Source organism: Onychomys torridus, chromosome 12 (genome assembly GCF_903995425.1).
Source record: "Onychomys torridus chromosome 12, mOncTor1.1, whole genome shotgun sequence".
NCBI classification, from domain to species: domain Eukaryota; kingdom Metazoa; phylum Chordata; class Mammalia; order Rodentia; family Cricetidae; genus Onychomys; species Onychomys torridus.
In genome coordinates, this window is record NC_050454.1 from 7,195,928 (window position 1) to 7,210,613 (window position 14,686).

Consider the following 14,686-nt stretch of genomic DNA (forward strand, 5'->3'; position numbering starts at 1 on the left):
GAAATGGAAGTACTAAGTGATTCAGACTTGGTTTAAGCTTCAAATGTGGGCTGGGAAATTCGTGATTAGATAGGGGAGTTAGAAACAAACCTCAGGGGTTGGGGATTAAGCTCAGTGGTAGAGTGCTTGCCTAGCAAGCGCAAGGCCCTGGGTTCGATCCTCAGCTCCACATTAAAAAAAAAAAAAAAGGAAACAAACCTCAAAGTACCAGGCTGAAAAAGCAGTTGTTGTTAGATTATTAAAAAAAAAAAAAAAAATTAAATACGTTGTTGTAAAGAATACACATGGGACAGGGAATGAAATCAGACTTGATTAGAAAGTTTGGTCTTAAGGCAAGGATACTAACTGCTGATAAGAGAGGTGATATTTGATTGATCACATGTTCACAGAAAGAAAGAAAAATAGATCAGTAGGCTTATTTAGTCAATATGGAATTGTCTATATTTTAGTCATTTTAAGTATGCTGGTACCAATATGAGGAGAATAAGAGGTTTTTAACTGTCTATGTTTTAATAGAAAATATGTATATATACATATTTATACACATTTAAGGAGCACCCTTCCCCAATTTGAGTAGGACTACTCAGTAGGAAGCAGCAGTTCAAATGCAAAAGGCTTCCTTCCTGTACTCAGGAAAGATGGTAAGGCACAGCCAAGCCCCTCATAACCACAGGGATGTACAAAAATATGTTTCCTTTTGTTATACTACAGTTCAGATCACCATAGTCAACAGTTTAAGGCTTTAATGTCAATACTAGTTTCAATGTCCACTTTGTATTTGCTCCAGCAGGATTTCTTCCCTTTGCCTCTGTCACACGTAGTCTTTCCCACTAGAAGGTGTCGGCTTGGGATAAGGCCTTGGTGTTGGGTAAGAGGTTGTTTTCCGGGGACAGGAGCATGAAAGTAGGGCACCTCCCAAGAGGCAGAGGGAGGCAGCAGCCCAGCCAGTGAAGAGGGCCTGGCCAAATTCATACCTGAAAGAAAAGAGATCAATGTGCTGCTATGAGGACCATTGGCAAAAGAAGAAAATCAATAGCAATATATTTATATATGGTATAGCAATATATATTTTATATATATTTATAATTAAAAATAACCCAATGATCCTTCAGGAGCTGCTGTTTGTGAGCACATCCATGAAATAATGTTGACATTGTAATTATCAATAATTTGCAAGAGTACATAAGCAATATGACATGCAATACACCAATTTAATTACACAAATATTTCCAAAGACCTTTCCAAGAAAAGGAGGCTTGGAAAGGATGTTAAGACACTTGAGAAGTGAGGACTAGGCCACAGTCCTAGGTTATTGCTTACCAAGTCTACTATCCTCAAGTAGTAATCATTTCTGTAACAAAAATGATTAGTGATCAGAGAACCTAGTTAAAATAAAATATAAAGCTTATATTTTGAAAGAAAGACATCTGAATATCCCACGGTTGATTTTGGATTGAAAAAGGCCAGGTAGGCACATTAGTCTACATTTTTGGGATGAGGAACCTGTGACAGACTATGGGCATCACACAGAGAAAAGGGCTGGCTGTAGAAGCCCTGATGCAATGCTCAGTTGCTGCAGCTCTGGACTAGCAGTTCTACCTCTCACCCATTGTTTCTTCCCTTAAAGCAGATTGTCTCACTTGCTTCCCTGGAGGGTGTTCAGGGTAATGTGCCATCACACAATAACAAGCGTACAGAGTCTGGCAATTTATAAAATGCTTTCTCGTGCACTCCTAATGTTATTACTCTGCTGAAAATGCTGCCCATTGACCTCCAGCAGTTTCGGTCCCTACATCATAAATCTTACAGGATGGGCTAGGCTCCAACAACCGCTGAAGCCTATGTTCTTCTGTATGTGGGCGACTGTATAAAAAGATGCACATTTATCTCTGCAAACACTGGAATTTTTCATTCGCTCACCTTAGCACTCACAAACAATAATTACATCTTAACATTCTAGCTTTGAATGTGGTTATTAAGCTTTATAGATGGGAAGACAGTGAGACAATAAGCCTTGTCCTTGATCAAAGAGCATTGTTACCTGAGAGTCAAGACTCAAGTCCTGAACCTGCAAAACTTGAACTACTAAGAGAGGTGACCTTTGTAAAGTCAATTTTATAGTAGTAATGGAACACAAAAATTTAAAGTGGCACCTGAATGTACTAGAAAAATACATCATAGTTTCATGTGGATACTATTGGGAATGAAGCATTATTTGTTAACCACTATGGTGGTTCTATTTTTTTTTTTCAATAAATCATGAACATGTATATTAGTTACAAGTGATCATAGATATTGGAAACATCATAATACATTTCAAGAAGAACATGTCCAATACATTAGCATTTTTGTTCATATTCGGGGAAGAAAAAAGATGTGATATGTTGTTGGCTAGAATCCAGCTTAGAACATTTCTCCTTTGAAGTGCATTTTGTCATCAGTATTGGCTGTTAAAGCAATTATCAAATTCATTCTAACATGAGTCACAGGTCATTTAAATTGTTTGCAAGTTCAACATAGATTTCCATACAATTCTTGAAAGCAACTCTGAGAAACCAAGGCACTGACAGGAGTCTGCTGAACACAAAAAGGGTTATGTTTTAGAGAATGAACTATTTTATGCATGACTAGCATTACCTGGCATTGACGGGGGTCATGGGGTCATAGAATTCTTGAACAATTCTATTTCCATACCATGCTGTGGCGACTAAAGTCGCCAGACCTACAGAAATTCAAAGCAAAGCTATTAATCACTGTGGGACACTGAACACAAAAACACAAACTATTAAACCTAATTGTATTCTATAAGAATTGAATCTCATCAAGAGTGCTGACATTTTATTTTATTACTATAGAAATCAATTTGACTTAGATATGATTTATTCCAACTTTTCTGCAAAGAATTACAAAGGAATTAGATTGAAGTTGGGCCTAGATTATGCTATTTATGATGTCTTATTTATTTATAGTCCAAGGCCACTGGCACTAATAGTGTTCTTGGGAAACAACTCACCTGACCCATCTTATTCAAAACCTCTGGCAAAGGTTCTGTAGTACTGTAGTTTAGCATATGAAACTACTTAAAAAATGTTTGTTTATATTAGCAGAGAACTGATTACAAAAGATAAGATGAAAATCCTTCATTCTTCTTGAAAAATTCAAACTCGATTTTTAGGTTTTGGTTTAGCAGCAAAATCAGAGCTAACTAACACAGGAAATAGAACCTCTCTCAGAATGGGCCAGATCATCTAGGTTCTTTCTGTCCCGGGTTTAAGGCAATATCTAACATTGGAATCATTTGGAGAGGTGATACACTGGACTGATTTACATAACTGAACTCAATTGTTCATGATATTTTATAATCAACAATGAAAGGAAAAGGAAATGAGCTGGGCAATGTCACTCATTCCAGTGTTTATATGATGTCTAAATTACATCATTTATTTTTATCCAAAGAGATACTCCTCAAAAGACACAAACTTTCAAGTAGAAATTAAGAATAAGCTTGAGATATTTCTTTTATGATATAATGACTACAGGGTCCTTACAAATACTAGAGGGTAGCTAGGTGGTGCATTAGGGAGGCAGAGACAGGTGGCTCCATGTGAGTTTAAAGCCACTTTGGAGTATAGAGTAAGTTCCAGGATAGCCAGGGTTGCACAGAGAAACCCTATCTTGAAAAACAAACTAACAAGAAGAGGAGGAGGAGCAAAAGGAGGAGGAGGAGGAAGAGGAGGAGGAGGAGGAGGAAGAGAAGGAGGAAAAGACAGAGAAGGAGGAGCAGGAGGAGAAGGAGGAAAAGAAGAAGGATAAGAAGGAAAAGAAGAAGAAATGCTATGCTACAGTGGCTGAAAAGTGTTATTCCCACAGAAATAATATCTGAGGCAAAACATACATATAGTTTAATTTATTCATTGTAATATATAAATATACTTCAACATACCACAATTCATATAATAAATGTACATAAAACTGTCAAATCCAAAAATAATTTTAAAAGAAACTTCTTTTTATAGTATTTGATGGTATATAAGATCATTTTGGGTGTCTGTGCAAACTGATTATGCACATGCTCTTGATATGGCCACCTGGACTTCTGAGGCCATCCTAGATTGCACTTGGAATTGTGTATGTCTGTGGTATTTGTGGGAATTGTGGGGATGGGATTGGTATGATACAATACAGTCTTTGACATAACTTTAAGTTGTTAGGAATAAAAGTTTGTTCATGTCTTTTCAGGTAGGAGCTAATTGTGTTTGGACAAACTGAGCATCTGGTCACTTGAACCACATCTTTAGCCAAGTCACATTCTGCCTCCATTACTGTCTAACACCATAAACCATGCTGGATCTAGACCCTCCACTGGTCTTCTGCCATCAAGAGAAATAAAGAAATAAAATCTAATTATTATTTTTAGTTGTTATATCACCAGTGTAATTGATTATTACATACATATAACACATGGGATCTATACAGTAGCCTGTTGCTCAATCTATGTGTTATAAAGTGTCTACATATGAGCATAATCAGCATATCTGTAATATAATATCTATCATATTTAAAATATCCTTAGAAAGTTCTGAAATGGTGTTCATCATTTAGATTTCTTTGTTCCTCAAACATACAGCCTAACGTGCCAGTCAACATTTGAATAAAGCAGAAAATGTTACTTGTTTTCTGTGTGACACATAACCTATTTTGTCAACAGTTTTCGAATCCTTTTCTGTACTGTTTTCTTCCTTAGCTCAGCTAACCCTACACCCTGTCTTGTCAGTATTCCATTTGCTACACCCCACTTGACCTATATTCTTTCTGATCCATGCTTATTGTGGAATTAGCTCTGCCCATCTAAAATGTTACCTTTATCTTTCCCTACTATCTCCAATCCCATTTTCCCCAATCCAGTATCATTAACATACTATTCATATTTTCTTAGTCTGTTCTATGTTCTGTACCTAGATATACTGAAACACATCATTAACATTTTCTAGGGCCCTTTTTAATGTGGTGTGTGTGTGTGTGTGTGTGTGTGTGTGTGTGTGTGTGTGTGTGTGTGTGTTTGTTGTGTGGCTGAAGCTGACCTTGAACTCTATATTTCCCTGCAATCATCTCTCTCATGCTAGGATCCCATGTACCACCAGGTCCCACAACAATAGCTACCAAAGAGCATATTCTGAATCACATAAAATTGGTCTAGACTCTTTTGCTAAGTGTCAGACATCTTTTTAAATCTGAAGAGTCTGGGGCTACAAAGCAAGTGGGCACCCCAGTCCTTTGTGGTTGTACCTGACAAGTGTCCACAAGTCAACTTTTCATTGGATTCTTGCTGAGAACACGAAAGCCAGCTGACTGTAAGGCCCTATAAGTATCTGTAAAGTATTTTACAAATGGTAAGATACTTTAAAACTTTCCAAGTACAGCTGAGTGTGGTGGCGCACGCCTTTAATCCCAGTACTCAGGAGCAAAGGCAGGTGGGTCTCTGTGAGTTCGAGGCCAACCTGTTCTATAGAGTGAGTTTCAGGATAGGCTCCAAAGCTACATGGAGAAACACTGTCTTGAAAAACAAAAACAAAAACAAACAAACAAAACTTTTCCAGTACAATGAATCTAACATAAACTAAAAAAAAAAAACAAAAAACAAAAAAAACTAACCACTGGAAAACTAGATTTAAACCCCACTTGAGAAAAGTAGGTGAGGGAGAAGGAGGGTCCTCTCTTACCAGAAACAACAAATATAATGCCCCCGATGACAGCCATCCACATCTTCTGCACCTCGTCATCTTCCAAGCACTTCATGCATTTCATGCCAATGGTGGACACAAAGATTGCGATCAGCCCCAGCAGGATGCCAATCACCATCAAGGCACGGGTTGCCTGCAAAGTACCTGAGAGGAAACAGTTCGGACATGTAAAAATCCTGCCTAGAAGAACGGTGGGAGATGAGACGTACTTGAGGGTTCTTTGGGAGGGAAAGAAGGGGCGCTTCTACCATAGCCATCAGAACTGCTGCTGGGAAGCCGAGCAAAGTCTGGAGTATGGCTAGGACTTCAGTCATTCACCTCAAAGCCAACTGAAAAAATAATTAAGGAATCAGTTGAATAGGTCTCTTTCTAGAACATTAGTGTTAAGGCAATCTTTAAAAAGTTAACTTGGAGCAGAGCAGTAGATTCGCAGAAAATGACACCACCAGTTTTTAAAACTAAAAAATCTTCATGTTATAATGTCAGAGATAATAACTCCAACTTCTATTTCTCAGGTTCTCAGGTTTCCACCAATTTTCTAAAGCTCCCATTTTTATCTTTGTTCTGTTGTGTTATCATGAGAGACAGAGTCAGGTTTGAGAGACTGAGCCAGTGTGTTTCCTAAAGAATAAAAGCTGAAAGCCAACATTATGGTATAACAATATAGGGTGTGTGCATGTGTGTGGGGACATACACTGGTTAGAAGATCTTTAAATTACAGATTTATTTCCTCTTTCAATTGAACATCATTGTCTTACAGCCTTAATACATGAAATGGACAACAAACTAGGATCTTGGAAAAACTACCTAATACTCTGTAGGGCCATGTTTGTATTTTAGGTAATATGAGGGACAATATCTCTCTACCCAGTGAGTTAGAACAGTTCTCTCCTTGCTGGTCTTCAGAGGTGACTACAATGATGGCAGCCCCAATATTTAATGTGTACACAGGCCTAGTCTTCACATATTCAAGGCTGAGCAGTTAGGTTACCAATTCTAATTCAAAACAAACACCTCTGGAACACCACAGAGTTTTCACTAACACCAGTTTCTGTCCTTGTTATCGCAATTGATGGCAGAATCACATTCATCCCTTTCTAAATAGGATCAAATGTATGTTCACAGTATTTCGGTGATATTTGGAAGCAATTTTTACTCTTTCATCAAAATACTCAACAGGACACTCTCTGCCTCTCCAGTCAAGTTCATCTGCTCATAAGTATTCAATAAGCACATATGCATACCTCGCTTGCACTCCTTGCAGGGTTCCGGGGTGACGTAGGAGCTATGGGATCAAAGCCATGTTCCATGACCATGGCATTACTAGGAACTGAAGCTGTTCACATGACCAGTAGAAAACTTTCCTCGGAATCACAGCCCTGCTGTGGTATGAAGAGGAAAGTCCGGAGGACTTCCACTTAAGGTGTTAACTTCCTTCTGATTCATTAGCAGTGGTTGCAAGGGCAACTGTCACTTACTAGGAAAACAAAAAACTAAATCATTATGATCTTATAAAACATCGATTTTGGATTTGGTTTCAGTGTTCAGCTCAGAAGGAAAGCATTTTGGGAAGATGCTACAGTCAATAAGGGATCTGGAGGGTAGGGTGACCACTCCTGCCCGTTTGCCCAGGATACTCTATATTTTAAATGAGAAGTTCAGTATCCTAAGAGGGTCCTGGATCCTGAGTAAACTGGGACAACTGGTGATCCTACAGATAAATGATAAATGGTTCTGTGCAATGTTTACCAAGGTTGGCAGATGTCATGTGTATGTATGTATGTATGAAAAAAATATATATCACATATACATATGTATGCAGACATATACATTACACATCATACACATACATCAAAGCTTTGTAGGCCATGGTCATGAGTTCATAGTCTATTCCAAATAATGACAAGTTATTGGCGGATCATAAGGCGCGGTGACCTGACTTTTACCCTTAGTGAAGAAACAATATAATTAGAAAACACTAATGCTATGGTAGCCCTTCACAGAGGTAAATAGCCTCTTCTGTCTCAGGCACCTCCTCTCTATTTGTCACATTCATTTGTTTATTGACTCTCTATGAATGACTTCCGTTGGTGTCTTTGATCTCTCTGGAAGTTGTGCTTGTTACACATCTCCCACCCAGACTTAGTCCATGTAATAGTCATTCTAATTCACTCAGGAAATCAAAGCACAGGCCACCAGCCCCACGGGGCTGAGTACTAGGCATAAGATATCCTTCAAGAGGAGCCTCCTGGGCATCAGTCTCAAGGATCAAGTTTAGGAAACATCTGGTTTTCTATTCAAAGAGCACCAAGTGTAGCTTATGGACATACCATCTGCATCCACTTACAGTCATCAAATATTCACACAATTGTCATCTTTAAATTATCAAGAAGGCATTTGTGCTTTATGCCATTCCTTTTTATTTACTACTTTTGCAAAATTAAGGAGAAATGACAGATACTCTTATCCCATGCTTGTTAACAATGCTACAATGCTTCCCTTTCTTACAGAACAGTGTCCAACACACAGACATGGAGCCAACGGACAATATATTTTGTAACTACAAAAACATAGAGATGAGGGGCCTTATTTTTATTTTAAAACATGATAAAGGAGTACATAATAAAATATTGTTTTGCAAAGCAACATTTTCCATTTACACCTGGAAGCCATAGAATTATAAATTATCTTCTGTTTTATATTAGATGGGCATCAAATGCAGACACAGGATAACTCCTAACCATAATATATGTTCAGGAAGTATAAAGTAATACAAGCTTTCTGGCACACCACAGGCAATGATGGAAAATTGTAACAGCATGAAAACTTACTAGCTGGGCACTTATAATGATGGATTACAAGTCAGACAAAGAAACAATTGTTCTATCTAAGGTTGTGACCATTTTGCGTGGAGATCCATTCTAAGCTGGAGTTCTCAGCTGGACTGAGTGAATTATTTCCAACGAAGGTCTTGAGGAAGTCATTCAAGTCAGAGACCTTAAACTGTGTGAGTGTGAAGGGGGTTGCTAGAGGGCTGTATGTAAAGCACTGCTCACATTTCCCGACAATCACGTACATCGTTCAATCTGTTCTCAGTGAGCTTGGACTAGAGGATGCCTTTACTCTTCAAAACTGGTGATAATGTGATATAGAAATTATGTACTTATGTTAAGCTAAATCTTCAAAATCATATTTATTTGACAAACACTTCCTTTGAGGGTCCAGGGATGCTAAAGTTTCAGTATGTAAAGCTTAAGTTAGGCTACAAAATGCTAGAAATTCATGCAGAGGGGGGAAAAACTGTACTTTTCCATTAACTTAATACAGTTTTTTTCTGTTATTCAGTGAAATCTTGTTATGGCATTTCTCTCAAACAGAATGAGGGATGCAGACCATAGAAGTTGGTATTGAAGTATGAATGTCACAAAATAATATTTGGAGCAGAAATACATCCATATACTATTGCACTATGCCTAGGAGCACTTACATTTCTTTCTTGGGTCTTTAAATTTGTAGCTAGCTCTATAACATTTTAACTAAAGTAGTGTGTGGAGAACCTGGCTAGCAAATATTGGAAAAGTTACACTATTGTTTCTGAGCATTATCCAGCATTAAACAGGAAGGCAGCCTTTTAATTACACTCAGCCAGATTGAAAACTCTGCAGCTTAACGACTCCTAAGGAGTTCTCACCACTCTCAACCTGAAAGTATAATTAAAAAAATACTTACAAAGATCTCTACTTATAAGACAAGAAATGAGTTAGACACTACCCTTCTACTACAGTTATTTTAATCAAAGTTTGCAAAGACAAGCATAGACAGGCAGGGGATATTTCTCCCCCTAAACTTTAAAGACAGTCTCTCTAAGCAGTAGAATCCCCATAAATAATTGGCACTGTGCATGCTCTGTACCCTACCCTATTAGCATTCCTACCCTATGCTCTATATATCATGAGCAAGCCAGATTTTAATGGTATTTCTGCCCTCATACAGTCCTAGTAAGTCTTCAGGGCTAAGGTAACTGCCTGCTGTGTGACTGGAGCAAAAATGCCCTTTCTCTTTGACAGACTATCAGAGTTTATGCAGACGATCAGAGTACACTGCTGTGGAGTTTTCAATTACCATGGCTTTCACTTTTACCAGTGTTCCAAGTTTCACCTGCGCCTTCCTTGTTGTATTTCTGTTTCACAGGTGTGTGAGCTCGTGGAGTAAGTGTGATGTCAGCACATAAGTTAAATCAGTGGTCCAAGTAGTCCTAGAGGAGGATGAGGGCTTGGCACCACTCAGGGAATCCTGAGAAGTTTTGCTCTCTCTTTTAAAACCTAACATTCATTTTCAGAATGGCTCATGATTAAATGTATGTCCTGGATTACTGTTTCTGTGGCACTATTTGTTTTTATTAAAATATAATTACATCTGGGTGGTGGTGGTGCCCGCCTTTAATCCCAGAACTTGGGAGGCAGAGCCAGGCAGATCTCAGTGAGTTCGAGGCCAGCCAGGGCTACCATGTGAGTTCCAGGAAAGGCGCGAAGCTACACAGAGAAACCCTGTCTCGAAAAACCAAATATATAAAAACACATCATTTTCCCACTGCCCCTTCCTCCTCCCTCCAACCTCTCCCACTCACTCCCCACCTCAGATAACTCTTTCCATGACACTATTATCACTCGGATCTAGGAAACCTGTGCTATGTCACTTGCTTTTTCTTCTTTCATCACTGAAGTTAGTAACAAAGAAAACTGACGCTTGCTAGAGTCTTTGCTGCATTTCTGTAAGTGAACATAGGGCCAGGCTCCGGTTTGCTGACTAGATGAGTGGACCTTTGATTCCTCTGTCTGTGCCTCTTGCTCTGCCCTATTTTACAAGCGCTGAATCCACCCGAGTCTGGGGGGATCAAGCAGCTCTCCCTGGACAGTGCAAATGGGCAGGAACTTGACGTGTTCTCGTTTTGAGCCTTGGCTCTTGCTTTATTTGTGAGGCACTCTGCACACCCATGGCTTTTCTGAATGTTCACTGTTTGGAAGCCTGTCCTCCCCGCCTGTGCTGTCAGTGATTTCAGTCCTCTCATTGCGCCTGACATCATGGTGAGAGTGCTGGGAAACCTCATGACAACCAAGACTCATTAAGCACGCCTACACACATGTGGATTCATGCAGAGCAAGTCCAACAGGCCGGGGTAGCTTATAAACAAATTACAGAAGTTCAGGGCTAGATGAGACGTAAAGAGAGTCTAGCATAACCTCCCATTTGTCTGGGGCTAAGATCTTCACAGCAGTATTCCTACAAAAAAATGCTTACTTCTTCTCTGCTTTGATACCTCCCAACATGCAGCCTCCCGGGAAAGCCCTGTCTTTGGCGATTAAAACGAAGCAAGAAGCAATTACCTAAACAGGCAACTAACTGGCTTCCCGCGATGTTGAGAATGAAAGCAAAACCAAGAGAGATGTGTAAAGTAGGCAAAGAAAAGTCTACTACAGCTGCACCTGGCCCTTTCCTTTGTATGTCTCAATTTCAGCTACAAGCATCATCATTCTGGAAAAACCACGTGCAGGGAGACGGAATCGGTCTTAGCTGCTATAGACCATAATTCATGGTGTAACAATTGTTTCTCCAAGAAATCTATCAGTTACATTTTCACAAACTGTTTGGTCAAACCTATGTATAATATGGCCTCTTTCTGCTGTGTACAGTGGTTCTCTATGGGGTGTGATAATACTACACTTCCTACACATATTGTGTAAAGGCCATGTGTTTTTTTCATAACTGATACCAGATACATCAGAAGAAGCAGCCTGGAATGTCTGGTTACAAAACGCTGACACATGCTATCTTGATGCTTAGGTGAGGAGGGCTCTGCTGGCGAAGCGCGAGAAAGTACAATCTTAGGAAACCCACAGCAGTGTCTCTCACCTCAAAGCATCCCATGAGAGGTAACCTTCACGAGCCACTCTACACACACACACACACACACACACACACACACACACACACACACGCAGACGCACACGCACACTGAATAAACCTTTTCATGTCTTGGCGTCATGGAACTACACCAAAACCAGCCAGTGAATCACCAACCAGATCGCTTCATCAGGTGGGCGTGAACCCCACAGCTCAGGTGGAGAAACAGAGACAAGTTTTCTGGGTCTGGCCCAAAGGCACCTTAGTGAATCACTGCTCAGCTGGGAGAGAAGATATGAGTCAAGACTCACGCTCCTTGGGATTGGTTTGAGGAAAGAGGCTCCTGGGCTCCATCTTGAATAAACTATGGCTTTCACCAAAACAGAAGTTGGAAGCGGTTCTCCGCTGAAACAACTCAACAAAACAGGCACTTTCTGAAAATGCCCGTGACAGGATATTTACTGCTCTTGTCACAGTTTTAAGAAATATAGTAACTATATTAGCAAGGGATAAATTATAATAAAACATTTCATACAGTGTTCTGGGTAGGGATGATCTGAGCATTTGCTGCACGGACCATTATGGCACCCAGCCCTTTGAGGAAGTTCAACCTGGGAAAATGAAGAATTTGGATCAGAAGAACAAAATTAGCAGGGAAGCTCTCTGAACTTGTCCATAGCACATCTCATCTGCCAGTGCCATAGTACAGTTCCGAAAGTGCCTGGCATCATTTCCTTAAATGTGTTTCTCTTCCCACCAGTAGGTTCATTATTTCCCAATTGTTAACAGCCCGAGTGTATCCAGGAGGGGAATAAGCAACACACACTTAGCAAATTTATAGATTACTTTTGACATAGGTGTCCAGATGTGGAGACAAAACCACATTGGCTGACTAAGTTCTACAGGTGCTCAGGCTGTCCAGCTGATTGGTGGCAGTTCCCATAACTGTGAAATGAAGTGCCCTTGTTGGGCTGGATGAAGAGCTGCACCCTGATAGGACAGGGACAATGCCAGCACTGTTCTCTCCAGCATTCACGGAGGACTGTGAGATAGCTTTGTTTAGGCAAAGGCTAAGGGAGGTCTACCTGTGAGTTAAAGGGCGGCACAGACCCTCAGAACACAGCCAGCAGGAGGAAACAGCCACGAATGGTATTACCTGGGTAGGAACGCAATGACTTTCTGATAAAGCACTCAAAATTTTTACCTAAACGTGAAGGTGAAGGCATTTTATCTGTTTCTCAGGACCTGTAGAAATATTTCTGTCTATATACTCCTTTCTAACTTCATGTATGAGGAGAGATCCTCCATTACATGGAGATCCCTTTGCAGAAGGGACAACATGGGAAGACCCCCCCCCGCCCCCCAGCTCTCACCCCCAGCCTTCTTCTCAGCTGTATCTGCCCGTCAGTGGCACCCACTAGGCTGCCTCCTTCTGTGCCTTTCTCTTTCCACACTGGCCACGTTATTCAGAACCATTCTCTTCTGTGATCCTCCCTCCCCACATGCCACCGGCCCTTCTCATTCTAAACTTACACTGTACTAGCTGCCTCTTCTTCAGACCCTAGGCCGGAAAGCCAACTTTTGTGGGGGGATCGCAAGAGATTCTTCTGGGAGAAAAGGCCAAAAGACACAAAGATTGAACCTTCGCTGTGCCTAGGGAACATCATGACACAAGAGTCAGAAAGTTCCTTACTTGATATCTCCGAATCATCTACTTAACTTTGAAGGCTTGAAACCTGCCCAAAGTATACTGTTTTCTTGCCCAAACCCCATTAGAACGTGCAGAAGTGGCCCAAGAGTCCGAATTCCAACTGTGGTCTTCACTCTCCCATTCTCCACCCACCCAGATTGGAATTTGAGGCCAAATCACACCCAGAAGGGCAGAAAGTGCCAAGCAGGGACTTAGTGGCAAATCTGGGGCTTTGACCTGAGGCTCAGGTTCTCTTTGCTTTCTCATGACAGAGCACATGCTCAGAAGCCTTGACCAACTTAGAGAGGGCAACCCCATATAATCACAGGACAACTCCGGGGTGAATGAAGCTATGCAGAGAAATGGGACTCTGAGGCTGGGGATGGGGGTCGTTGCGAGGGATGGGGAGTGGGGATGGGGGTGCACTCACTGCTCAGATTCAGCAAGGAGTCAAAGACTTTGCACTGGATCTGCCCGGTGCTTTGCGAAACGCAGGACATCCACAGCCCCTCGAAGATGGCCTGGGCGGTCACGATGTTGTCCCCAGCATAGGAGTAAATCTTCCACTGGGGCAAGGCGGTGCTGACGATGGAGCCGATCCATCCCAGCGAGGCCAGGATGAAACCCAACAGCTGCAGCCCCGCGTTGGCCATGGCTCGGTCCCAGGCTCGCGCGCGCGGGCTCAAGTGGCAGGTGCAGAAGGCGGAGTTTGCAAGATGCACACCTGGGCTCCCGAAGGTGGCGAAGGTGGCGGGGTGTGGGCGAACAAGTTACGGCTAGGACCCCTGCTCCCTACGCGGCTGAGGCGAGGCTCCTGGCTTCTGGTCCGGGTCAGCTGCGGAGTCTGGAGGCGAGAAGTGGCAGAGTTCTCTGAGATGCAGAACCGCCCCGGCGCTGCGATTTAAAGCAGCTCCGCCCCCCCCGGCATGTGGCTCCCCCTGGCGGTTTCACGGCCGAGTACCCACGAGGAGCGCCGGGTCCTCGCAGGCCACTTCTCCCGTGGTGGGGGATGTCCTGTGGGCGACCTGGGGACGACCTGAAGACAATCAGGCATCCCTACCTGCTCCCTTTCATGTCTCTCCTGCGCTTTCTTTCTTTCACTCTGTAGTTAACACGAAAGTTACCGTGTCTGTGTAAATACTAAAAAAATGCATAAAGGTGAAAAAAATGGAGGGAGCCAGAAACCGATTTTTCACTTTTAATATCTTCCCAGTAACCTACTCAGGAACACATCTAACTCCGTATTCCCCTACACCCTCCCCACCTCGGGCACCTTTTTTCTTCTTTGATTAGCTTCTTCTTTCTTTTGGGCCCCACCCTGTTCCTTTCTGCTCCTCAAGATCATTCCGTTGGA

At 41.6% G+C, this 14,686-nt stretch overlaps 1 protein-coding gene across 1 annotated transcript; it reads right to left on the minus strand.

Moving 5' to 3' along the window:
- Positions 1–390: 390 nt before the first annotated feature.
- Cldn1 (claudin 1) lies at positions 391–14,134 on the minus strand. Its single transcript, XM_036204109.1, has 4 exons — positions 13,763–14,134; positions 5,721–5,885; positions 2,638–2,722; positions 391–974 (listed from the first exon to the last, which is right to left on the minus strand). The coding sequence occupies exons 1-4, from the start codon at positions 13,983–13,985 to the stop codon at positions 812–814; spliced, it is 636 nt and encodes a 211-aa protein (XP_036060002.1). The 5' UTR covers positions 13,986–14,134; the 3' UTR covers positions 391–811.
- Positions 14,135–14,686: the final 552 nt, after the last annotated feature.